The sequence below is a fragment of the Drosophila santomea genome, chromosome 3R (assembly GCF_016746245.2).
Source record: "Drosophila santomea strain STO CAGO 1482 chromosome 3R, Prin_Dsan_1.1, whole genome shotgun sequence".
Taxonomy (NCBI): Eukaryota; Metazoa; Arthropoda; class Insecta; order Diptera; family Drosophilidae; genus Drosophila; species Drosophila santomea.
This window is the reverse complement of record NC_053019.2, coordinates 16,969,611-16,994,031: the sequence shown is the minus strand read 5'-3', so window position 1 is coordinate 16,994,031 and position 24,421 is coordinate 16,969,611. Positions and strand designations below refer to the sequence as shown.

Here is a 24,421-nt window from a genome sequence, read left to right as displayed (position 1 = left end):
TTTTGCACAGGGATCAAAACCGTATTCTTGATAAACTGAAGTATTCAAAGTAAAAATTACATTTTCTAATCCCATTTCTAAGATCTACAAACCTTTATTGCACTTTTTGAACCATTTAAGTGACACCATGGCATTGCCGCACTTATCGATTTTATCGATAACAAAATCAGCTGTTGCATCACATATATATATATAGAGCGGATGCGTTTACAAAACAATTGATTGTTTATATTCGAACTAAGCTAAAGTTGGGCTAAACTTTGGTTGATTTTGAACTAACATAATGACGCTTCAATGCCGCACCTGCGGAAGCGTCATCTACAACAAAATGCCCAAGAATCTCTTTCACATTGAGAACGAGGCGATGCTGCAAAACATAAATCTTGTAACTGGCACAATGGTAATCTCGAATTGGAAATAGTTTTCCTTCTGTGTGTATTGTGTAAATTATTCTGTGATTGCAGCTCCACAATGATCCAGAGCTGCCCAGCTGCATATGCGCCTGCTGTACGCTGGACTTGAACCAAGCTATTGTGTTCCGGGAGCGGTGCATCCAAACGCAGGAGCAACTCGTCCAGCAGCATAGATCTCCCGAAGGAAAGGAACCGGCTGAGGATGATGAAGACTGTCTACAAATAAAGGAAGAACATGATGCGGAGGAGCTGGCATCGCCGGCGGATGAGCTGAACGATCCATTCGGGGAAGTCGATGAATACTTTGAAGAATCCATAGATGAGGATGCGGATCGTGATATTGATGTGCATCAAGATCTGGATGAGGACCAATATATTGATTCTATTGAAGATGCTGATGCGCTTCAAGATATGGATGCAGTTCAGCTGGAAGTAGCCGAAGAGGTTTCTCAAGATGCCGAATCCCTAATCTCAAGCGTACAGAAGGAATTTGAGAATATTTACAACGACGACAGTAACTCGGACAACAAGGACTTCATGGAGGCCCAAAACGGTGCCTATTTCACTGAAACTGCGAATGAATACGAAATATCCTCGAACCCAAACTCACCACTGCCCGAGTTAAAGAGTGCAGAAGGTCAGTCAACAGCAAACAGTGGCTCAACGGAGGCAACGACCAAGAAACCCAAGCGGAAAAAACAGTACGTTACGTGGAAGAACATGACCGAGGAACAGATCATAGAGCGGAAGCGGCTGCAGCGTAAACGCGACTGTGTCTGCGAACAATGCGGCCGGCACTTCACCGACCAGAGCAACTTCAAGCTGCACATGTTGCGGCACACGGGCAAGAAGAACTTCGTCTGCCAGCAGTGCGGCAAGCGGTTCTACACCGACCATCTGATGACACTGCACCACCGGATCCTTCACCAAGGCGAGAAGCCCTACGCCTGCCGGTTTTGCAACAAGGCATTCCACAATAGTAACACGCGCCTTATTCACGAAAGGTAAGTAAAGGTTTCTTATATCCTTGATCTTGGAGCTCAAACAAAATATATTCCTTTCTAGGATTCATACCAATGCCAAGCCTTACAGCTGTCATCAATGCGACAAAAGTTTTAAGTCAGCTTCTGGGCGCAAGCGGCACGAACTAATTCACTCGGGAGTGCGGGCTTTTACGTGAGTATTTTAATTAGGTGTTGGTATTCCGAATATGAACATGATTTTCTTTACAGCTGCACTATCTGCAATCAATCCTTCCAGCGCAACACCCACTTAAAGGCCCATCTGCGGTCCAAGTTTCACACTGCTAAAGCGAGAAACATGGGTGCGGAGGATCAGCAATTATAAACTGTTGTAGTGTGTTTTATTGAAAAACAATTATTAAATATAAGATCTAAAAGAATATTTTTATTCATGTGCCAACATTTAATTTGCGATAACATGCTAGCGACCCGCTTCAATAATCGATACGCGTACCATTGCAGCCCTGCCGATAAGTTTCCGAGGTGGCAGCGCTGACATGTTGAAATATGCATTTTGAGCGAAAGTAAGATTTTTTAGTATTGTTTTAGAATTGACCATAATTTCTAAATAAATTCGACGGTGAAAGTATAAAAAATATTGTTTTAAATAAATCATACAAACGTTGAGTTCTTTTTTCCAGAGGGCTGTCAACTTTTGGTATATTTTGGCGCTTCAGCAACGGTCACACAGCTATCATTTCGTATGAATTTCACATTGCATTTCTCTTTAGAGTTAATAAAACTAAAAAATAAAGTTGCTGTCAAGATTAGAGGATTGCATACGATCCTTAACGACCCAGCTTGATCCACCCGCCAAAAGTGTTCCCCTCCGCCCGACTGCACTGTGAGAAAACCGGTTGTTGACCTTCGGCAGCATGGAGCGTCGTCGCTTTAACTTGAGCAGCATGTCACCCATGGCGGATTCCACGCGGATTGACGCGTCGCTGATGTGAGACACCACCTGTTCAACTGGATTCGAAGCGGTTACTAATCAAATTTGTTTTCCTTTGTTCAGAAGTAATCGTCCGACGGCCAGTAGTTTCCTGAGGGGACTGAGTCCCAGGGGGTCGAATATCTCGCTCAATGGCACACGCACTCCGGAGAGGTCGTTGATGAACCGCACTGCCACATCGCCCAGCGCCATATCGCGACAGAAACTGAACCTCAGCCAGGTGGATCCCAGGTAACCCAAACGACTTCATGTCCTTGTGTGCCATTTCACCATGTGACGACAGTTCGCATTTATATATACATATTTCCCAGTATGCAATAAATACAAATAATCTCACCTTACAGAACCTTTGCCGATGTGCATAGCAGCGGACTGGCATCCCGAGTGGTGGCCTACCATGAGAGCAGCTTGGGGGGACGCAGTGGTCTGCAGCGCAGCATGTCCGCCAGCAATCTGTACAACCCACTGACGCAGCCGCGCAGAGCGCCCGCTTCCCCGTTGCCCTACAAGTCAAGGGCGCCAACGCTTTCGATAACGCAGATTGCACCACCAGAGCGTAGTTTTTATTCCGGCAACACGCTGCCAAGCTTGTTGCGCTCCAACTCCTTGGCAGGTGTAGTGCAAAAGACCAGCGAACAGGAGCAGCTTTCAAGGGAGAATCGACCAATCTTGCACCCACCTCATCCACAGCATGAGAGCGAGCCAACAAGAAGCGTGCTGGAGGAGCTTAAGGAGATCTCCCGGAAGCGCATAAATACGGGAGTAAGTATAAGCCATCAAGCATCCTGTGAAAAGGACACCGGCTTAGGCTTCGCTTGTTTTCAGGATACGCAGCAGCCTCATGACTTTACAAAAAGGAGTTGCCAGCGAAGTGCGGACTTTGTGGACCATCACCGTCATCAACAGCAACTACATCATTTGCAGCAACAGCAGAGTCAGTCCTTTAAAAGGCAACGAGAGCTGACAGTATCGGTTCCCCTCAGGCATCATTCGACATCTGTGTCGGCTGCCCCTCCTGCATTGCAACATATGCACTCGAATGGAAACGTCTCTCCAACACAATCTCCGGAGCAGGTGGCCAAACGGCCCAACTGTAGCTACAGCAACGACATTGCTTCCTCGCTGAGTTCCAGTTGGCGTCACAGCAACAAGAGGAAGCTGTTGGACCTGCGGGAAAGGTTCCAGCACAGCAGAAACGACACACTAGTCAGTGGAGGAAGCTCACCTGAGAACTCGCCCGAAAATGTGGCCAAAATTCAACGTAAAGTTGATGCAGAAACTGTTAGCAAGGCATTGAGCATGCCCTCTCCGGCAGTGGCGGCAGTCCCGGCTTCTCGAGCCATTTCGGCACCTCCCATACAAAAGACAGACCAGCAGCATTCAGTGGTGGTTTCGCAGGTGACGGAGAAACCTAAGCTTACTCTCTTCAATGCGCGACAGTCTCAAACTAAAACGGAACAGCCGCGACCGGATCTGAGTAGCCCGGAAGTAGACGCTGGCGAATATGCGGGCATTCAGTTTGTAAAGCCCAAGCAGCAGAATTCCATGCTGGGCGTTAAGAACCCTAGCGTAGAACGCACTCACAAAACCAAACTGGCTATTATGCTGAGTGGATTGAAGGGCGAACTGTACCAAGGAGAGCCGGACGAACTAGATGCTCCAGCGCCTAAGCAAACGCCATCGCCAGCGCCTCTGACTCTTCCAACGCCCATCAAACCGATCATAGCTCCTTCTGTAACCACATCCACAACGACTGTAACTTCCACCGCAACCACATCAACTTCAGCGCCCAGCAAGCCGGTAATACTAAGTAACGAGGTTATAAAGCCAGCAGATGTGCCAAACACAAATATCACTAGTTCAGTGCCCAAACTTGTACTTGGTCAGCCTGCGCCGCCCGCTGCTTCATCGGAACAAACACCACCAAAACCCACCGACAAAGTACCGGCAGCACAAGCAGAAATCCCAGCCAAGTTTGAGCTACCAGCCAAACCCGTCACTCCAGCAACATCAGCTCAACCACTGATCAGTTTTGGCACACCGAACACCACAGCAGCACCATCATTCACATTTGGAAATGCGACCAATACCACTAGTAGCACTACTACCACTATTACTAATGACACCACCTCAAAGCCCATATTCTCGTTTGGACAAGCGCCTGCCAATGGCCCCACAGTAGGCGGTCTCCCTGGATTCAAATTGGACACCCCAGCAACGACTCTGGCGAGTACTGCTAAACCTGGGACACCAGTCACATCTACAACTATGTTCGCACTGGCAGCGCCCAAAACGACGGCTACCGTTGCTCCCACTACAACTGCATCGCTTAGTTTCGGCCAGCCGAATTCAGCAGTGTTAGGCGCCGCCACCAGCCAGAGCACTACAACAACAACGATGCCATCATTTGGAGAACCAACCACGGCGGTCAAACCAATGTTTTCGTTTGGACAATCGGGCAATTTAAGCTCAGGAACTGCCACAACCAACGGAAACGATGCAGCTGTGGCCAAGCCGCCTGTATTCAGTTTTGGGGGTAGCACCACTCAACCAGCTACTGCTGCACCGACACCGGTATTTGGAAGCCTAGCGAAACCCCTAGGCGGAGGTTTTATGTCACCCGTGGCCAACAAATCCGAGACAACTAAGCCTGGCATCTTCGGCAATTCGGACAACGGATTTGGAAACGCAGTGAAGCCACCAGCTAATGTAGCAGCAACCACCGCCGCCGAGCTTCCCAAGCCATTTGGGTTCCCAGCTACAACAACCGCGGCTGGTGCAGGCTCGTCGGGCACCAATCTCTTTACATTTGGAGGGACGGCCACTTCAAAAGCGGCGGAACCAGCTCCAGCAAGCCAGAAAAACCTTTTCGGACAAAGCGCAACTCCAAGTACGCCCTTTGCCTTTGGAGGAGCAGCAGCCAACGCAGGAAACAGTGGAAATAAGGATAACAAATCAATGTTTGCATTTGGCGGAGCTGACAACAACTCTGTAGCCAAGCCAAGTGGGCTATTTAGCTTTGGTGGCACGGACAAGCCGGCCCCACCTGCCTTTGGAAGCGCAACAACATCGGTGACATCTGCCACAGCGACGCCAACAAACAGCGCCTTTGGATTTAGCACAGCTCAGAAGCCCGCAACACCCATGTTTGGAAGTGGATCAACGCAACAGTCTTCGACACCTGCAGTGGCAGCCGCCAAACCTTTTACATTTGGTGGTGGGACCGCGCAGTCCCCTGCACCGGCAGCTTCTACAGCTTCAGGAGGATTCTCGTTTGCCGCCGTTGCGGCCAAAAATACCACGGAGCCAACAGGAACAAATTTGTTTGGCAGCCCCGCCAACGCCAGCAAGCCAAGCTTCAACTTTGGAGGAAACACCGCCACCCAGGCAGCACCACCAGGAGCAGCAGGATCACCAGCTGGTGGCTTCTCCTTTGCCACGGCCACCAAGAAGGAGGACTCTGCTAGCACCAATATGTTTGGAAGCCCCAACACCGGAGTGGTGAAACCTAATTTCAGCTTCTCCAGCAACAATTCAACCACACAATCGGCAGCTCCTACTCCAGCACCTAGCTTTGGCGGATTCGGTTCTCCGGCAGCTGCTGCACCAGCAGCTCCCTCAACTAATCAGAATAAGCCCTTTGCATTTGGAGGTAGCACTCCGGCTTCGGCCCCCAGCGCAGCGCCCTTGGGCGGCAACCTCTTTGCCCATGCAGTGTCCGCTACCCAAAACCAACCGAAGCCAGGAGTCTTCTCATTTGGTGGCGCCAAGAGCACACCCAGCGCCACAGCCGGCAATGCTCCCTTCTCGTTTGGCGGCGCATCTGCTGGGGGCATCGCCTCGCCGCCCAGTAATCAGGGCTTAAATACCGCAAAGCCTTTCAGCTTTGGTGGCGCAGGAGGCACTCCAGCCCCGAATGTCTTCGGAAGTCCAGCGCCTGTTCCGCAAGCAAGCAATCCTGCAGGGGGCTTCAGCTTCGGCGGCGCCAGTCCAGCTCAGCAGGCGAATGCTGGAAACTTATTTGCCCCCACGCCAGAGAGTCGGCCCATTCGTAAGGCCACTAGGCGGCTGCAGAAATAGATGCGCTTCAGAAGTTAATTTGTAGCTTATTATTGTGTTGCTAGTTAAATTATTATTTTTTATGGTTAAAAAAGAGTAGTTGGCAGTCCGGTATGTAATATATAATATCAAATCTAAATCAACTCTGGTTCGTTCTGTGAAATGTAATTGACAGACTTCTCTTTGGAATGTCCCTAAAGTATAGACTAATATGATAAATAATAATTTAATACTATTATAAGAAACGTAAAAGAGCAAATAAAATGGAAACAAACATAAAGATTTAACGTATGAACGCCAAAAGTGTTAGAATTCAATTTGGAACATTTCCCCCATTTCAGTCAATCGTATCGTGTTGGTGAACTAAAAAAGAAACGCAACATTCATGTCATGCTTGTATTCTTTACTTTTATTAAAAGTTTTAGAACTCTCTGCCTTCCTTTAATCACCTCGTTTAAGTTTTGTGTATTGGTGCATATTTGTGTTGGTTTCTCCAGGGTCTCACTAACGCATAGAACTTTCGTTTACAATGTTGATTGAAGTGTGTTTGTAAAAAAATAATAACTTTAAAATTAATTAAATATATTCCATGTGGACGTGTGTGTTTTTGTGAGGGGGTGTGTGTTGGTGTATTAGGTGTGTTTTACATAAAGTATACTAAAATTAAGTGTTAAAGCAAAGTGGATGCCCTTAAACGAAAATTAAAACGCATAAATGTACAAGTTGCTTAAAGGGAACATTAAAATAAGCATTAAATGTTAAGTTAATTACGGGGTACGTTTAAAAAATAAATTACATTTTTCCTTTGCCTTTCCGCCAGCTGCATTGGTTCGATTAAAGTACAGAGAAGGAGATTCCTTGTTAGAAGAATGGACCGAATAATGAACAAATCCACGAACTTTGCGCGTAATAATTTATATTTGTATATTATTAATCGATTTATAAGCTAAATACGTAGGTAATGTGTATTGTATTATATGTAGAAGTTTTAATGTAATGCATATTTTCACAAGTGTTTTTCTCTTTTTTTTCATTTTCTTGAGTTTAAGGACACGCAGCCTCAGCCGCCTTTGTTAAATTTTGCTTATGTTTCGCTTGCTCATTTTGCATAATTTTTGATGGTTTTTGTTTTGTTTTATTATTTTTAATACAAATAAATGTAACTAAATTTAACTAATTCTCAGCGTGATCTCTATTCCAAGGACTTGTTGGACAAGTTCTTTGTGGTCATCCCTCAGTTTTGTGCTACAAACAGAAACGGTTAACAGAAAGAGTACGGAACTCGAATAAAACTTGTCGTTTTTACGATTCAAAGGGAAACATCCTATAAACAATTGCTTTAGACAGGCGCCGGCCCAAAGGAAGGCGCTCATATGTATGCGTATTCTATAACATAAAGATACAGACGTGGTCACGAATCCAGAAGTTAAATGTTACAGTGGAGTCCGAACCAAGAAGTTAACTAATAAATAGCTACAGTTAAGTGTACACATAACATAATATTGTGGTAGTTAAAGGTAGTAGTAGGTAGTAGTAGGCTACGCAGCTGCCCTTATCCTCTGCTCTCCTTCTCCCGTAGTCCGTTCGGTTGGTTATCAATTAATTATATGTCGGAAGCTGGCGCAACTCACTAACATTGCTTGATTGTGTTGGGTTCCTTCGCTTAGGCTTACAAAACTTATTCCATAAATTATATATGTAAATAAATTGTTGTAAAGTAGTTATATATTCATGTATGTATATAATCGTACGAAAAATTGTTGCGTTCAGTGTCGAGTCAGTTTCAGCTTTGGATCTGGCGCATTTCTGGCAGGGATTGGCTCTGCCCTTGGCTTAAATGACAGCTGGTCTAAACAATTCGCTTTAGTTTCGCTTCCTTATCGCGCTGGCGTCACTCCCTTGAGTGTCTCCTCACGCCGTGGCATTGTTCAGCAACTGCAGTTTGACCTTAAGCTCCGCGAATGTGGGTCGCTTGGCGGGATTTAGGTCCCATGCCTGGCGCATCATTTCGTAGATCTCCGGTGGACAGCCCTCGGGCGCTTCCATTTTATAGCCCACCTCAACGTGCTTTACCACATCGGCTAATGGCTGTGGGATTGCAAAATAAAAACATGGTTAGTCCACATGTGAAGTAAACAACGTGAATGGCACTTACAATTCTGGGATAGGGGACGCGTCCAAAGGAGTAGATTTCCCATAGCAGTATGCCAAAGCTCCACATGTCCGATTTGTTGGAAAAGCGCTAAATTGACACAGATACAATACATTAGTTGTTATGCGCAACAGTTTTGTGCTCAGTGATTTTAATTTTACCCCATTTTTAAGAGCCTCGGGAGCCGTCCATTTGATGGGCAGCTTGCCAACGTCCAGATTGTAGCATTCTTCGCGTGCCAAACCGAAATCCGATACCTTGGCCACGCAGTCCTCTGATATAAGAACATTGCGTGCTGCCAGATCGCGATGGACAACCTTTTTGGCTTCCAGATACTCCATACCAGAGGCAGTGTCGCTAATGAGAAAAGTTGATTAAAATCGTTTCGAAATGAAATCACAATATATGGCTTACTAGGCAAAAATGATTTGATCCTTTTTGGTTATGTGCTGTCGTCCTCGCGATCGTAGGTAATCAACCAGTGATCCCTTACTCATATATTCCGTCACCAGATACAGATGCTTGCTGGTGAAGACAAGGCCGATGAATTTCACCAAGTTGTCGTGTTCCAGCGTGCTAAAGAATAATTTTTGTTATACTTGAATACTCATAAATGCATTCATTGTGTGTGATTAACTTACGTCATGACCGAGGCCTCAGCCAGAAACTTCTGCACGGCCCCCTCGTCCTTCAGCATCTTGACGGCCACCTTCTCGTTGCGTAATATGCCCAGCATCACGTCTCCGAACTCGCCCTTGCCGATGCTCTCGCGCAGCTGCAGCTCCGCTTCAGGGATCACCCAGCCCTTGTCCACGAAATCTTTGGAGTTAATGCAGAACTCTTGTTTGCCCAGCTTTGGCAAGCATTTAATCAGCTGAGTGCAAAGCCCATCCGCATCCGCCTCGTAGTGCTGCAAGGATGAACTGGTTTAATATGCTTCGTTGGAAGCTTTGCTAACCGTTGACCTACCGCCACTAGCTGGCCCAAATTCTCAAAGTATTCCTCGTCGTCGATGGTCAACTTGTTCTCTAGGTACTTGACCCGGTAGTGCTCCACCTTGGACTGGAAACAAACGCAGAGCGTGTAGTCGCCAGGGAAGTTTGTGGACTCGCGAACCAGGAACAATCCATCCTCACGTGGCTGCAGCAGATGCTCCGCCTCATCCCGCGTTATGCTGCCATGGAACCATCTAAGGAGAAGCAGATTGATTATAATCTAGAGGCTCCACAATTTCTATAATGCTTATCAACTTACGGCATGGCGTTCAGTTTGACCTCGCACCTGGACCGACCTTGCTGCGGTGCCATCGCTGTGGGCGAGAGGGAAGCATGGTTCATGGCAGTCGTGGAGCCGCTGGACCACGCGCTGCTCGCATTCACCCCGCTGGATGCGGTGACTCCATTAATGTCGAAGCTGTGCAGCGACGTGGACATGCCCGCCGATCCGCTGCCACTGACGCCGACCACTGCCGCTGGCTGGGATGCCTGTGGCGGTTGCGGTGCTGTGTGCAGCAGCATGTTGCTGCCGTGCTGGCTGCCACTCAGCGCCAGACTCTTTGGCGGCAGCGCTCGCTCGTTAGCGCCATGCATGCCCATTTGGGCTGCATTCAGTGAGGAGGACATCAGACCCGCTCCACCGGGTGGACAGTTGGCCAGCAGCTGGAGGTGCTGCTGTTGCTGCTGCTGGGCAACGGCGGCCACTGCGGCAGCGGTACCGGCAACGGCCTGCGATCCCGCCGGCTGAACGGCGGCGACAGTGGGGGCGGGCGCAAACGTGGATAGTATGCTGTGGGATGCCTGCTGTTGTTGCTGTTGCTGCTGCTGTTGGCTCGTCGTCTGTTGCTGCTGCGTCTGGCTGGGGGACTTGGGCGAATGATTGCTGGCGCTGTTGATTAAATTATGACTATTAAGCGCATGCGATGACAAATGCAATGCGGCTGCCGCGCCCGCCTGGATGGGGTGCTGGAATGGAGGGCAATGTCAGTAGAGCAATTTAATAAATTTGAATATAGACAGTTCGCATACCACATTGTTCTCGCGATGGTGGTGGTGGTGCGGCGGTATGCTGGGCGGCACAATGTGCGGCTGCGATTGGCTGAGCTGCTGCTGGTGTAGCAGTACCGCCCCAACCGCCGAGCCAGGTGCAGCGCCCGAGGATCCCGCTCCCAAAAGCGCATTCGGCTGTGGGGCAGGACGCTTGTTGTGCCGCAACGGTGCAGTGGGTGGCATCTGGTGACCGGTGGTCTGCAGGAACCATGGATCGCCAGCCGTGCTGCCTGTCGTCGCTGCTGCGGCCACCGTCACCGAGGGCTGCGAGAATCCGCGATGGTGTCCGACGACCGTGGTTTGTCCGTTCTGCGTGGCAGTCGCGTGGCTATTCATAGCCTGGCCGGACGTCGTGGCTGCCGTCTGCTTCCTCAGCAATCCCTGCTTGATCTCAACGGTGATCAGATCACCCTCGCCGGACGCCTTTCTCGAGAGCGCTTCCTTCTCCTTATGGTTCTCCTCCGCCTGCTGCTGCTTGGGCTTCTGGCTCTTCTCGTGGCTGGTCTTCCTGGCTTGGGCTTCCTCGTCTGCAAAAACCAAAATGAGTACAAACATTAGTCTGTTACTGTTCTGCTTTATCAATGGATAATGTCATTTTCATTTGCTGATAAAAGGAGGCGAAAAGCATCTAATCTTATCATAGTTTCGCAGCACAGCACCTATTGACAATGTTATCTTTACTAATTATATTATTTATACGAACCAGCAATCAGCTGGTCAAATATGTAATTTGTTTTATGAACCGCACACAATTATCAAAGGCAATGTATAGATATTCTCTCCATTTTCCACATAACTTCGCAATTTTAATATCGGAATTGTCACAATATCAATATCAGACAATGTCATATCAATTGAAATTCCACAGAGTGCTTCAAATGCATTTCTCGCTTAATTTCTCCAGTTGCCAATATACACATTTATCACTTGTGATATCTGATTCGCTTATAAAGATAGACTCATTCACCGATCGAGCTGATTTCGCTGTATAGCCAAGCCAAATCAACTCCCGTGATCGGATGAAGGCCAAACTCACGTTTATTTAATCAGACAGTCAAGTCAGTGGACAAATAGCTACGATTGCATAAGCGACTCGGATGCGCAATGCTAATTGTTGGTCAACACACTCAAAACGCAGCTCAGTGACTCAAATGGACACAAATGGCATGTTAATCGGGTGAACCGCGCGAATCCGCTCGCCAAATGTAAAGCATTCGCATGTGACGGGCATAATTAAACCCAATTTATTGGCCACTTTCGGGCTTTGGGCTACTGTGTGTGCCTGGACACGAATTTGGATTCAGGATGAGTCAGTTACATGTCACTTTAAAGCTACCCGCAAAGTTGTGCACGCAAAGAAATTAGGGTAAAGTGTATTAAATATAACTCTAAATCCAATGCTGCACATTTACCTGAAGGATTGGAATAACTTTCCTTCGTAAATGTCTGTTTTTGGGAATTGAAGTTTTTGATTACTAATTTGAATTTCAAATTCACTGCAATTAAAAAACCTTGTGTACACTTAACAATTTGCTATGAGTGCTGAGTGCCAAGCCCAAAATGGCACATGTTCTTCCAACCTTTTTCCCATTCTTGCTGCCGAATTTACTTTACTTGTAATTGCGCTGTTTTAGGCAGTGAAGCCTCTTTTCAGGGACTTAATTTCTTAGTTTTATGCAAATTTCATTAGCGAATCTCGCTCGCTCGCTGGGCGGAAACGCGTTTTGCATATTAAGTTCTCATTCTGCGACGTGAATTTATCGTGGGAGTGAGGCGAAGTCGAGGCGTGGGCATTGTTTAAATAGCGACAGGTTGATGGAAGTGGAGGAGGAGATGGAGGGGGATGAGGCACGCGCAGGTCAGTTTACCGCTCGCGAAGATCACAGACCTTGCCCGCAAATGCCGTAAGTTATTTGGAGCCACATCCGCCATTCGCGGCAAACTGAAGTTTCGGTTATCGGTCTAAATTGGTTTAGCATGACTGTTCGAATTGGAGAATCCAATGTGGAACTGCAGTCGGTCATGCAGTCATAGTCATCGCCATTCGTCGGCGGCTTCCTGTTCAGCGGAGTCGGAGCTTTGAAGTCACACCTCCAGACAATAGACTTTATATTTGTGTACTGACCGCTTTTTGTTTCAATTGTTTGTGCCACAAACGTGCAATTTTGCGCCGCTGCGAGAAAAGTAAATTGAACCTAGGTTTCGCATAAGTTTGCACTGCAAACAAAGGAATCCTAAACGCTTTTGAGATTTTTTATAATAAAAACTAATATTAAAAACAGTTTTGCTCTTCACTCAAGCACTTAAGTATTCTAATAACAAGTCAAATCACTTAAGACACAATAATTATTTAATTCAATAGTTTGTAAAATGTATAAACTTGAATGCCTTAAAACTTGTGAATGCATATTTCAAAATAGTTTTTGCCTTTCGTATCGCTCTAACAGCAGTGTGGCTCATATTTTGAACTTGAGCAATGTACGAGAACTTTGTTTCCCCAGCTGCGACCTTGACTCCAAAGAAGTGGAACAGTCATCCCTGCTCCGAGAGAACTCTAGATGTGTGAGTCAGCGGAAGCAAGAAATCGTAATATTTTATGGCGATAATTTAAATAAAGAACATTAAAAAAAACCCATGTGGAACGAATGATACTAAAAGCTGGGTTGGTAACAGAAACTTCATGGAGCTACCATTGATTAAGCGGTCTAAATATATATATGTATATAAATAAAGTTGATGATCACTACCATTCTCTATAAGAAAGTGAAAATACCCGCTACCGTAGGGTAACGTTCAAGTGCCGGGTGTAATCTTGCGTTGAGCCAATGCCCACTCAACCTGTCATCGCTGGGAGTGATTCGGAGCCTTTGATTAGTCAGCGCGTCGGTGACAGGCCAATTACAGTGTTCCCCCGCACCTGTCGACGTTTACATCAGCGACTTTGCATGTGCGTGCTAGGCAGGCAATACTATGTACATACGTCGCTGGTATCGACAGGTGTTGCCACACACACACACACACCTGTGGCTTGGCCGAGTGTAAATAATGAGCGGATAGGAAAAACAGCGCTGTTCTTGCAAAATACCGCAAACAAAATCCACACAAATAATTAATAAGCACTTTATTTTTTTTCCTAGCCAAGAGTTGTAGACGCCAGTCGAACATAAACCACCACTGGAATTCGTAAACAAAAGAGGTAAATAAATGAAGGGGAGTGGTGCCGAAACACGCTCCTCAAATATAAATCAACTGTTCTCGAATGAATAAACAATGGCCGGCAGCAGATGAGCTTCAAAATCGGTATTTGTGTATTGTTAAATCTCTCAAATTAAAATAATCATAAAAATGCAAAAAGGCCAAAAATTAACGACTTCGAACTGCCGGACATGAGTGCAAAAAACGCGTCCAAAAGTGCAAACAATAAAGTTGAATGATTCATTGGCAATCGGCAATTGGCAGTTCAACGCACACATAGCGTGCGGGTGCGAATACTTTTGCAATGCACTGTGGACTGGTTGTGGGTGTTGAGCAAAAGTCAAATGAAATGCGCAGTAATCCGACTGTCCCGATTACCTCATACTAATTAGGCAAAGCTACGAAAATGCACTGCGCAAAATGTGTCAGAAATGGAGAACTCAAATGTTGGCATATTCATTCGAATATTGCACCTCTGCTATTTTGGCACAAAAACGACAATTTATAGCTTAAACTTTATGCCATCTATATGTGCATTTTTAGCACTCTAAAGATTTATTCGCGTTTCACTGCTCTTGGTGGTTATTTTCAGTAAGGCCCAAGTAATACCTAATACCTAATACCCCGAAACTAGCGACTTGGCTAACGAAAGCTCTTGCTGCACCCTTGGCTGCCAAGACAGGTGATGAAATTGTATATGAGTGAGCAGGAGATATAGGAAAGGAAAACAGTGCAACACGTTTAAAGCCAACGAGCTCATACGTGAGAATCTTTTGTATTGCTTCCTTATTGTTTGAGTTAGTGCCAGAACACACACACTTTCCAAAAATAACAAAGGCACATTACTTCTGTTCAGCCGAAGTCATAAATACTCTTGCGAGGGATATAGCTCTTGTTAGTAGCAATAAAAATAATAGTCAAAGTGTCTTTGTTAAGAAATAGAAACATTTTTAATGACCATCTTATCCGTATGGATTTGTGGCAATTAACTGAACCAACTGATCTACCTTATGTATCGTATGTTTTCTAGAAAACGTATTTATAACTGAAACTATTGCCCGACACTCAATGTCCGACTTGAAATATAAACGCAACACAAGGTGCGATGTTTTATCACCTGTGCCTTGCCAATTTCTGTGAATAATTGCACTACCCCATGGCGCGGCATTAACATAAACAAATACATATGTATGTATATGGAGCAAGTGGAGCAAGGGGACCAAGTTCCGACATTCCCACAAGCTTTTCTTTCTTTTTGGCGGTGGCGAAGGGGGGCTGCAACGACAGGTAAATACACACGGCAGACAATCACTCCTGCACAAAGTCAGTCAACAGTTGCCGGCGGTTCCTGGGCCATTGTGTTGTGTTGTGCCACCAGTTGGAAAGTGCAGGCCGAAAGAAAGAAAGGTAACCTTAGTCAGTCAGTCAGTCGATGGGTTGTGGAACCCCAAGGAGGGTAGGGAAATGCTAAAATGGGAAAATGGGGGGAAAAATGGCATGAATGGAACGCGAGGCGCTCATGAATGGCGTGTGATGGTTTGCGCCGGTGCCCAGAAATTTGCATATCGCATGCGAGGCGATGAGCAGCAGCAGGAAAACCGCAAGCAGGAAGAAGGAAGCCAAGCCTACACTTGTGCAGAAACAGAGCTACATGTATCTGCTAATTACACGGTTAGCTGCCCCATGTGGTTGACCCTGAGCGGAGCGGAGTTTGTGCGGAGAACCGAAGAACCCTTCTCCTTCTTTGAATCTTGGAGCAGCCGCAACTGGACACCGCCAACTCTTGCCCAACGGTTAGACCATAATCCAATACCCCAGCCCAATGTCGAGGGGCTTGAAACCAAATCTGCGTATACTGCTTGCAACACCAGCCGCAACAATTGGGAGCGGGGCTGAATTGCTGACTGTTATGAGATATGAATTTGTGCGCGTTGCTCAAAACTTATTTCAGCTACTTAAGGGGAAAGAACTGCCAGAGTTCTGGAAACAAAAATAAACTAAGTTCAAGAAGATTCGAAGTTATACTGACTAGTAATCGACCTGTGTTGATGGGCTATATCTTTTGAATATAGATCTTGTATTTACTAACCGATCCACTCCTCTGAGCTGGCAATGGGTGGCAGCGAGCGGGACGTCTGCTGTCCGTTCTTGCTGCTCCTCTCCCTGGAATTTCCGAGGGATCTGTCTTTGGTTTGTGGGAGCTCTGACTTGGCTTTGGACGCCTGGAACTTTCGATGGGCGCAGCGCAGAAAGTTCAGCAGACGTGCGTCGATGGGCGGGGAGGATTCGTGCTTGGCAGCTGTTGCGGATGCAGTGGTTGTAGTTGGAGTACTCCTTCCCGGTCCGGGTGCATACTTGTCGCAGAAGTAAAACTCGCGGCGACGAGGAGGCGCATAGGCAGCACTTAGGCTGCTGCACAGGAGGATGGGCTTGCGACGCGCCCGGGAGATCACCTGACCACCAGTGTGGGTGGCGTGGGTGGCCGCCTCTTTGTGGGTAACACTGCTGGCGCTGCGCGTTAGTCCTGTGCCTGAGCTGGAGAGCGTGGCCGCCGCAGCTGCCTCCCTGCTCTGCTTGCACCAGTAGATGTCCTTGCTGCCAAAGTAGTAGCGTCGCCTTGTGTCCTGCGTTCCCGATCCTCGATGGGTTCGGTTCACAGATCGATTGGATCGCTTGCTGGCACTGGACGCCGTCTGGCTGCCACTGCTCGTCTGCGAATTATCGCTTTCGTTGTTCGAATTGGATGGCGAGGCTGACGCGGATTTCAGCATCCGATCCGTGGATGACGATCCCGAGGCGCCTGCTCCGCCGGGAGAAGGCGTGGGCATGAGATACGAGTTGGACTGGATGAACACTCCATCGCAGGTTATCTTAATTGTGGTCACCATGTTCCCGCATTGCGTTTACATTCGTTGTCAGTTCGCTCTTTAAGTGATTTCTATTGCACTAACCTAAGATCTGATTCTGATGGCGCAAAACCTCTGGTTAAACTTTAATTGTACTCATTTACAAAAGACCTATTTAAAAATTACTTGAAAGAGAATGTAATTTTGCAGTAATTGCGACCAATACTTTCCAATTACCATCTCATTTCCAATATATATATACGAATTAAAGTGAAAATCGGAGATGGTTCTAATGGCTGCCATTGTGAGTGCCCAGTAGCAGATAGTACAAACATAAAAATTCTCCACTCCACCCTGTCGTAGAACTGAAATCGAGGCTAATGCGCAGTCCGTAGTGGACAAAGCCCGGCAAATTGTTTTCGTTTCTAATAATACTAATTAAGGTTCTGTAAGCGCTTCGATTTGGCATCGGCCAGCATCGACCAGCATCGAGGTATCCACAATGGACAACTGGGCGGAATCAATAGCGAGGAGACCGGGGCAGATAATTGTTGGCGAAAAAAAAAGCGCAAATGGAAAATTTCTAAAGAGAAAATTCAAGCTAAAAAACAAAGACGAATGGAATAAAAGCCCGGCCTGGATGGGTAAGGTTGAACATCAGAAAAAAGAACCCGAGCTACGTACAGAAATTGTCTTCTTTGCGAGGAAAACCATGGTACTCCACTAGATAATAATAACAACTCTTTGGCATCTATATGTTTGTTTTTTTTTTTTTTGCTCGCTTTTGGCTGCTAGTTTTTTGCTCAGCAAGTCAATTCGTCACATTAACGGTTTGTCAGCGGCTTACTGAAATAGTCGACAATGGCTTTGAGTGCTCCACAAACAGCTAAAACTGCTGGTTGGGCCAAAATCAGTTGCCATTCCATGTTGGCTTATTTCTCTGGGTTGGGAAAACACGAAGCAGCCACCAGTCGCCTGAATTGAATTGGAATTTACTGGAGCTCTGGCTATACATATACATACATATTGTGCAAATAATTTGGGCGTGGGAACCTCGCAAAGGAAAACTATTGTCTATCCCTAAGGCAGGTGGCAAGTGTTGGGAAAGTTTTCGGGGAAAAGAGATATTTGGGCCCTGATAATGCGATTTAGATGTAAGCAGCAGGCATTTAATTACTTGCCAAATTACCTTCATGGAGAAGAAGGAGATCACTTGCATTTTAAAAGTTTCTATCTTCAAGATAGCATAGAATATAGAAATATTTGCCATAAATGCTGTATTGTTTCCAAAAGAACTCTCACTGCATCTTCACTTTCATCGGCGGATTTTGAACTTTCCTAGGTAAATGTCAACTTACAATTAACTATGCAAATGAGCCAGAATTGGGCACGTGGAAAGTGATTGCTTATCATGACCCACAAAGGAACAGGGGCCAAATGAAATTCTCCGCACGATGAGTGTTTCTTTTTTTTTTTGTATTTTCGGAGTGGGAAAAGCGTTCGGTTGCCGAAAGAAGCGCACCCAAGAAAGACAACGAAACTAATTAAATAAAACAATAACAGAATTATGTATGACACAACGAGTTTCTGTTGCCGCTGACGAAATGCAAAATGAAAAGCCGTAGCCCCAAAAGTCGAATCAAAATAAAAGCCAAAAAGTCTAACCCGTTGACTGAGACAAAGTGGGCAATAAGCGAGGAGAAAATCCACCAACAGAGTGGAGAAGAGCTAAGACAATGGGTCGGGTTTTTGAACTTGGTCGAAATGCGTAAGCTAGCTGGTCCGGATATCCTCGCCATGGGCGGGTTTTTAAGCTGCGTTTTGATAACCCGAGGCAGTACCTGTTGCATATATCATTTTGGCGAGCGGAGAGTGAAAGTTTCTTTGATGAATACGCCATACGCTCATCTCCAAAACGGCAGCTGTAACTTGGTGCAAAAAACCCAAATGATTGGCCATTTGACTTGAGACAAAGAGCATTTAGCATTCGCTATTGTTTCTGACCATTTCGGGGGCTTAATTAATAAGTTTATTTTAACAATTACTTTAACGTGCCTGGCACGCATTGCAAGAAAATGAGAGAGTCCAAGTCGAGAAATGAAATGCGCCATTGGCTTTCGAGTGTTAAGAGTGGGGCTTTGGGGTTTCGGGGGGTTGGGGGCACATCTTTTGCTAGTTTGGGGGTTAAGCTCGTCTTCACTTGTGTGCAGTGAATGGCAAATTGAATAAGTGGATGGAAAACACATAAAAGCCGTGTACAGAGCCAAGAAAAAAACATCAAAAATTGTTTCACGCGTCTGCAGTTGTATTTGAAGTTTTTTTTCCCTCCATTTCTTCATATATTTTTTGTTGTTGTTTTTATCCACTTTCACTTGGTCCAGCCAGCTTGGAGATACAAAATTCAGTGCGATATTCAATCCGAGATTCGGACTCGCGCAGGACGACGTTTGGCGGATTAGTTTCTCAACTCGGAGAGCGTTGGCAAAAACTAGTTACAGTTTAAGGCCCCGGTTTTGAGTTTTTCTTTTGGTGGCCGATTAGAGCGGCGATGACTAATGCGCTGGAAAATTGAAAATGCCCCGACACGCCAGCCTACAATGTTTTCGAATTTGCAGTCTTTTTATCCGGTTTTTATTTTGTCAAAGTCGAGTGTCTGCACGTCGCCAAAATTAGCGTGCAAATCGATTGTGCAGAGGGTTTTTAGACCGAGTGATTCATGCAATTTGGGGATCAGCTGCGCTCGATCCACCTTAGTTGCATCTGCGATCTGGGATCTGGGATCGGATTAAAAAGTGCAGTTAGAGAGCGAGCAGAATGGAAGAAGAAGCGAAGAAATTGCAGTAATGGCAACTTGGGGGGCGGGGGGAATTCAATCCACGGAGACCTGGGAAAACAATTAGCACTCTGTGATTGAAGTTGGCCCGGAGCAGCAGAAAAAAAAACATGGTAATCGGCGAGGGGAGGGAAGTGAAGTGGCAGTAACATGCTGCCAAGGCACTTTCATTCGAGACTTTCAAACAATCAAATATGCAGCGACGCGATCGTCTTCATCAGTTGCACACGAAAAAATTACACGGCCAGGCGAAAAGCTTGACTCCAAGTTGATACGCAAAAAACTTTGAATTTGTATGATTTTAGAAAGGTGGTCTATTAATTGGCACCTTGTGCAAAAATCATTGGGCAACTTAAAAGCCCTTTATAAGTTGATCATTAATTAATTCGACCATTGTCGAGGTCTTATGAAAATCCAACTCAAATAACTAGATAATTAATATTAAGTTAAATCCCACTTTGAGCAGTATGCCCTAAAATCAACTTTAGTTTTGTCTGTGGATGCCTTGAGCAATTTTGAATTGACCACGGACACACTGAACACACTGATTGCTACTAATGCCCGATACATCTGACCCAAACCCATAATTAAGCGGACATCCTCAACATGGCAAACATATCAAACAGCAAACACACAAAGGTCATTGCGCCACCAGAGCCAAATCTCTAAAATATATATATATTAAAGCCATATTCCATGCTCATATGAATCAACTGAAAGCCAAAGAAGGCTGATCTTTCAGCGCTTTTTGTTTCACTTTCTTCGCACTTTGATAATGATTTGCATTAATCACTTCCTTGAGGCGCCCTCACACAAATAACTTGGGCTTGTATAAATAAATTATTTAATTATTACAATAGCGATATGCACAATTCGCATTCGCGGTGTTATATCACGATCGTCTGCCTTTTTTGTTTCGCTGAACGGATCGGATTATCGAGAGGCCACTTTGCATACCGTCATAATTTATTGTTATTATGTATTGCAAAAAGCCAATTGCAATCGATTCGCTTATTGGCCAATTCGCACACACGCGATGATGAGCTGCGCATGCGTGGTGAGCTATTTTATTATTTTTCCTCTATTTTCTACTCGATATTTGAATCTAAACGCGACCGCGCGCCTTGCCTCCAACTTTTCAACTGAAAACCGCTGCACGAAGTTGCCGCCGCAACTGAGTCACGATAAATAAACCAAAAAACAAAAAAAAATGGAAAGAAAGAAAAAAACAACACAAAATCAACCTCTGAGTTTTAGACAGAGAGAGAGAAAGAGAGCGCTTGCCAAGCTCAGATTTTCTTGGTGTTTGTGAGCCGGCTTCTTCTCTTTATCGTGCATTTATTGCATGCGATAAGAGCAGTCGCTCGCATGCGATCGCCCACCTGTTGCACTTTTGGCCACCGCCGACTGGCGGTTTTCCATTTCGCAGCGTGGCGCTGTGTGGAAGTCAAATCAAAACATGTGTTGCCCAACTCATTAGGCCGATTTTGGCCATTCAAGTCGTTGCTGCGGTCTCGTTTTTGGCCTAGCTAAAAGTAAGTCACTCTGCGGTCGCCAATTTTTACACGGAAAAACTTAATTAAAAGTATTTATTTTATTGAATATCATCACCAGCGATGGCAAGCAAAAAGTGATGTCTTTATGAAAAATAAACAAACTCTAATACAAAAATTTATGTATAAATCGTTGTTAATAATTTAAAAAACAAATTGAGTACAAATATAAAATATATTTATGTATCTATGTGTACATTAGAATTTACTAAATTTACACACAGTGCACTTTGTGATATCGGAGATTCAAGAGGCAAATGATCGCAGTTTCAAAAACACACATCGAGCAACATTGGAGGCTTGTGGCTCGGATCGATTTCCTTTCTGTTTCGTTTATTTGGTCTAATTGCCGCCGCTGGCCATGTTAATTAATTCCCCCATTATTGGTCTACCGACCCCATCCCCCAACCCCCATTTCCCCCACGACTTTTATGGCAAATAGTTTTTCTCTTGCATGTTTACTTTTCGTCTCCGTTTCCAGGCAATTGGTTGCCGCTGTCGAATCAGTTGTTTGCAAAAATGTAGACATCAAAATGTTTATTGTGGCATTTCCAGCTGCAGTTGCAGTTGCACAGTTCGTGATTTTCTCCGATTTTTCTCTTTTGCATTTCTTGCATATTTGCAGAGCAATTAGCATCAAGTCGGTATCGTGCTCAGGCTATTTTCTGACGTCACCAGCTCTCCCAGCAAATTTGCCAGGCAAACCCGAATGGCAAGTAGATCAAAAGCGAGGGATGTGTGCTAAAAATATCCGCGAAAGCAACATAAACAAACATACGGGAAAAAGAAGCTCAAGTATGCGAGAAAAATTTTTTCGCCGGGCAGCAAAACGAGGAAAGTAAAAAATCAAGAATGCGAAACACATACATAAATACATATATCAACGCTTCCAGATACAGTTCACATTTCTGCACCGCGTTTCCAGATAAAAGTTAATGCATATTTCGTCTGTTTGATGATAAGATTAAACGGTCGACGGCCCTTTTTACAAAGATGATAATATAAACCTTAACAAATTGTTTTACCGTGTGCGGATTGAAGTATCTTTTCAGGTAAAATTATATTTTTGGAAGGTTTTGAATAGGACATTAGATCAAATGTTTTGGCAGTGGTTCAAATACACAAAAATGGGATGCATATAAAAAAGCATTTACGTAATTCGGCGTATCGACGAATATGGCGCAAAACTGCATATATAGTATATATATATTCTGAACTAACCTTCTTATATCCCTAGTCACCTGCCCAACCCTAGAAATAATGGTTTATGGCCAATCGGAATAATTAAAATTGCAAATTCCAATTAGCATTCCAATCAGTCCAGAGTACAGTGGTCATGCTAAGGCGTAATTAGCGCAAGTGAAAATGGGCACAGATACTCGTAACGTAATAGGCGCAATAAAGGGAATATTGAACAGTGGGCGCCAAAAAGTTAGTACATCATCATGTCAATGCAAAAAGTTCACGCAACACTGACCTCACACAGCCAAACTTGCTCACTCACACAGATACAACTGGAGTATAACGCCCACGCATGTTGCAATACACAAACAAACGGGATACAGAGAACGCAAGGGAGAGAGAAGGACAAATAGGGGTTTAAAGTGTGGCTGTGGGTGGTGGGGGGAGCTTTGTGGCGCCTAGGTGTGACGTCAGCGACCGAAAATTTTTGCCGACGACGCAAAAACTGACCGAAAGACAGCAACAACAGAAGGAAGGCATTACTACGAACGGAAACCCGTAACAAAAACTACGATGCGCCACGCTTCGGTTATTGCCTTTAATTACTACTGTGGCTATCGTTTTGTTGTACGCATCGGTCATTCATGGCCCGATTGTTGGCTATATACATATGTACATATGTACATATGAACATTTCTGTATAAAACTTTGTGTGTGTGTTTATGTGTTTGTTATTCAAAAAACGACAACAGCAACAATGAATTTCGCGCCGCAAAGTTGTAAAACGTGTTTTTGTTTTCGCTTTGATTGGAACCAAAATGCGTAGTATTTGTGATTTTTTTTATTATGATATTTTCTGATTTTGCTTTCGTTTTGAAGCAAACTAGTTGACCTCAGACAACAGCATCAAAATACAAAAATAAAGACGCTGCAAATGGGCGACCCAAAAATAGGCAAAACAAATACAGTAGTAACTCGGAAAGCAGATCTGTGTGCGCGTTTTAAGGAGCTTATATAGGAAGAATGTTATGATTCTCTTAAGGAGTTTACAAATAGGGATTTTTTTGTAAACAATCTGCACTCTAGTGCTTTTTTTTATCCACTGTATCGGGTGCTCACTGTGCGCCTTTACAAGTATTTTGTTTGTTTTTGCCCATTTCATCTGCATTTATACTTCTCATCCTCATAATGAGGCAAATATTTATGCAATATTTGCTTTTCATTGATGGAATTGTGAAAAAGGTGTTTGCAGAGTTTTTATTTGGCCACTTTTTTATTTGCCCAATTGCGCTATCCCTTTTTCGCAAGCTTTCCTCACTTTCACACCGACACAGGCGCACACACGCACTCACACAACGACAAGTGTATTAAGGAAGCAGACAGCGCGACGCTGCAAAAAAGGGCGTTGGGCGGAGTCCTTAAAACAGGCTCAAAAACAAGTAGTCCCGAAAATGAGACGCACAAACCATATGACTTGACTTACCCGATTTTCAATGATGTTTTCAGCTATAGTTGTTTTTATTTGTTGGTATGTTTTGCTTTGTTTTTGTTGTAGTTGGTGGTGCTGCCGTTGCTTCAGTAGTAGTGGTTGTTGTTGTTATTCATCCCAGTTAACATTCCAATCCGACGCTGCTGCGCTGCCGACGTCGGTGCCCACTCCGATGCCTGTGCTGGCGTTTTAAGCCATCAGCCACATGCACATTTCATTGGATTTATCACGCATATATAGTAAGGTGTTCCTTAATATATATTTATAAACATTTGCACCACCTTTACGATACGATCCGATCCGATATGAAAAATATAAATACACACAGACACACTTGCACAAGCACTCTCACGCACACACACACCGACAACTGACTGTTGGTTTTGTGGAATTTTCGATTGTATTCTCCGTGTTTTCGGCCCTCCTCCGTTGATGCTGATGCATATCCGCACTTGCATCCGCCTTAGTTCATCCCACGCATGGCGTTCCAATAAAATTCGATTGCTCAAACAGTCCGCACCACGGGCGATTTTAATTCAAGCAAAAAATTCACACGAGAGCAGAGCGGCCATCTTGCGCTAGTGTTGTTTAACCTTTTTGCTGGACTGCAGTGTGACCAGTCGGCTGAGATGCAGGAATGCAGGACTAGGCGGAACAGATCTGGCTATTTAATAGCTATG

General features: G+C 45.1%; 3 protein-coding genes across 6 annotated transcripts; 2 read left to right on the top strand and 1 right to left on the bottom strand.

Moving 5' to 3' along the window:
• The first annotated feature begins 182 nt into the window (after nucleotides 1-182).
• On the top strand, nucleotides 183-2,011 carry LOC120454465 (zinc finger protein 24). The gene is made up of 4 exons (XM_039639784.1): nucleotides 183-400; nucleotides 465-1,417; nucleotides 1,479-1,589; nucleotides 1,646-2,011. Exons 1-4 carry the CDS (start codon nucleotides 284-286, stop codon nucleotides 1,758-1,760), a joined length of 1,296 nt encoding a protein of 431 aa, XP_039495718.1. The 5' UTR covers nucleotides 183-283; the 3' UTR covers nucleotides 1,761-2,011.
• Nucleotides 2,012-2,103: 92 nt separating this feature from the next.
• LOC120454462 (nuclear pore complex protein DDB_G0274915) lies at nucleotides 2,104-6,741 on the top strand. 2 transcript variants are annotated; one of them, XM_039639778.2, is made up of 4 exons: nucleotides 2,104-2,384; nucleotides 2,454-2,618; nucleotides 2,732-3,149; nucleotides 3,213-6,741. In XM_039639778.2, the coding sequence occupies exons 1-4, from the start codon at nucleotides 2,311-2,313 to the stop codon at nucleotides 6,465-6,467; spliced, it is 3,912 nt and encodes a 1,303-aa protein (XP_039495712.1). In that variant the 5' UTR covers nucleotides 2,104-2,310; the 3' UTR covers nucleotides 6,468-6,741. The 2 variants fall into 2 exon arrangements, with proteins under 2 accessions (XP_039495712.1, XP_039495710.1); XM_039639776.2 differs by having other exon boundaries at nucleotides 2,451-2,618.
• A 93-nt stretch (nucleotides 6,742-6,834) lies between these two features.
• On the bottom strand, nucleotides 6,835-24,360 carry LOC120454464 (tyrosine-protein kinase CSK). Of its 3 annotated transcripts, none has more exons than XM_039639782.2 (9): nucleotides 23,736-24,360; nucleotides 10,623-11,170; nucleotides 9,853-10,559; nucleotides 9,568-9,787; nucleotides 9,240-9,508; nucleotides 9,013-9,174; nucleotides 8,760-8,955; nucleotides 8,602-8,688; nucleotides 6,835-8,534 (listed from the first exon to the last, which is right to left on the bottom strand). In XM_039639782.2, exons 2-9 carry the CDS (start codon nucleotides 10,977-10,979, stop codon nucleotides 8,358-8,360), a joined length of 2,175 nt encoding a protein of 724 aa, XP_039495716.1. In that variant the 5' UTR covers nucleotides 10,980-11,170; nucleotides 23,736-24,360; the 3' UTR covers nucleotides 6,835-8,357. The 3 variants fall into 3 exon arrangements, with proteins under 3 accessions (XP_039495716.1, XP_039495715.1, XP_039495717.1); XM_039639781.2 differs by lacking the exon at nucleotides 23,736-24,360 and adding an exon at nucleotides 15,928-16,834; XM_039639783.1 differs by lacking the exon at nucleotides 23,736-24,360 and adding an exon at nucleotides 11,347-11,364.
• Between the last annotated feature and the right edge of the window lie 61 nt (nucleotides 24,361-24,421).

Excerpts from the sequence above, each read along its gene's own strand:
- LOC120454465 (XM_039639784.1), top strand. The coding sequence starts at position 284 with ATGACGCTTCAATGCCGCACCTGCGGAAGCGTCATCTACAACAAAATG. Across the intron at positions 401-464 it reads ATCTTGTAACTGGCACAATG|CTCCACAATGATCCAGAGCT; the intron begins GTAATCTCGAAT and ends CTGTGATTGCAG. Across the intron at positions 1,590-1,645 it reads TCGGGAGTGCGGGCTTTTAC|CTGCACTATCTGCAATCAAT; the intron begins GTGAGTATTTTA and ends TTTTCTTTACAG.
- LOC120454462 (XM_039639776.2), top strand. The coding sequence starts at position 2,311 with ATGGAGCGTCGTCGCTTTAACTTGAGCAGCATGTCACCCATGGCGGAT. Across the intron at positions 2,619-2,731 it reads CTCAGCCAGGTGGATCCCAG|AACCTTTGCCGATGTGCATA; the intron begins GTAACCCAAACG and ends CTCACCTTACAG. Across the intron at positions 3,150-3,212 it reads GGAAGCGCATAAATACGGGA|GATACGCAGCAGCCTCATGA; the intron begins GTAAGTATAAGC and ends GCTTGTTTTCAG.
- LOC120454464 (XM_039639781.2), bottom strand. The coding sequence starts at position 16,726 with ATGGTGACCACAATTAAGATAACCTGCGATGGAGTGTTCATCCAGTCC. Across the intron at positions 11,171-15,927 it reads CAGCTCAGAGGAGTGGATCG|ACGAGGAAGCCCAAGCCAGG; the intron begins GTTAGTAAATAC and ends TGGTTTTTGCAG. Across the intron at positions 9,175-9,239 it reads GCTGAGGCCTCGGTCATGAC|CACGCTGGAACACGACAACT; the intron begins GTAAGTTAATCA and ends ATTATTCTTTAG.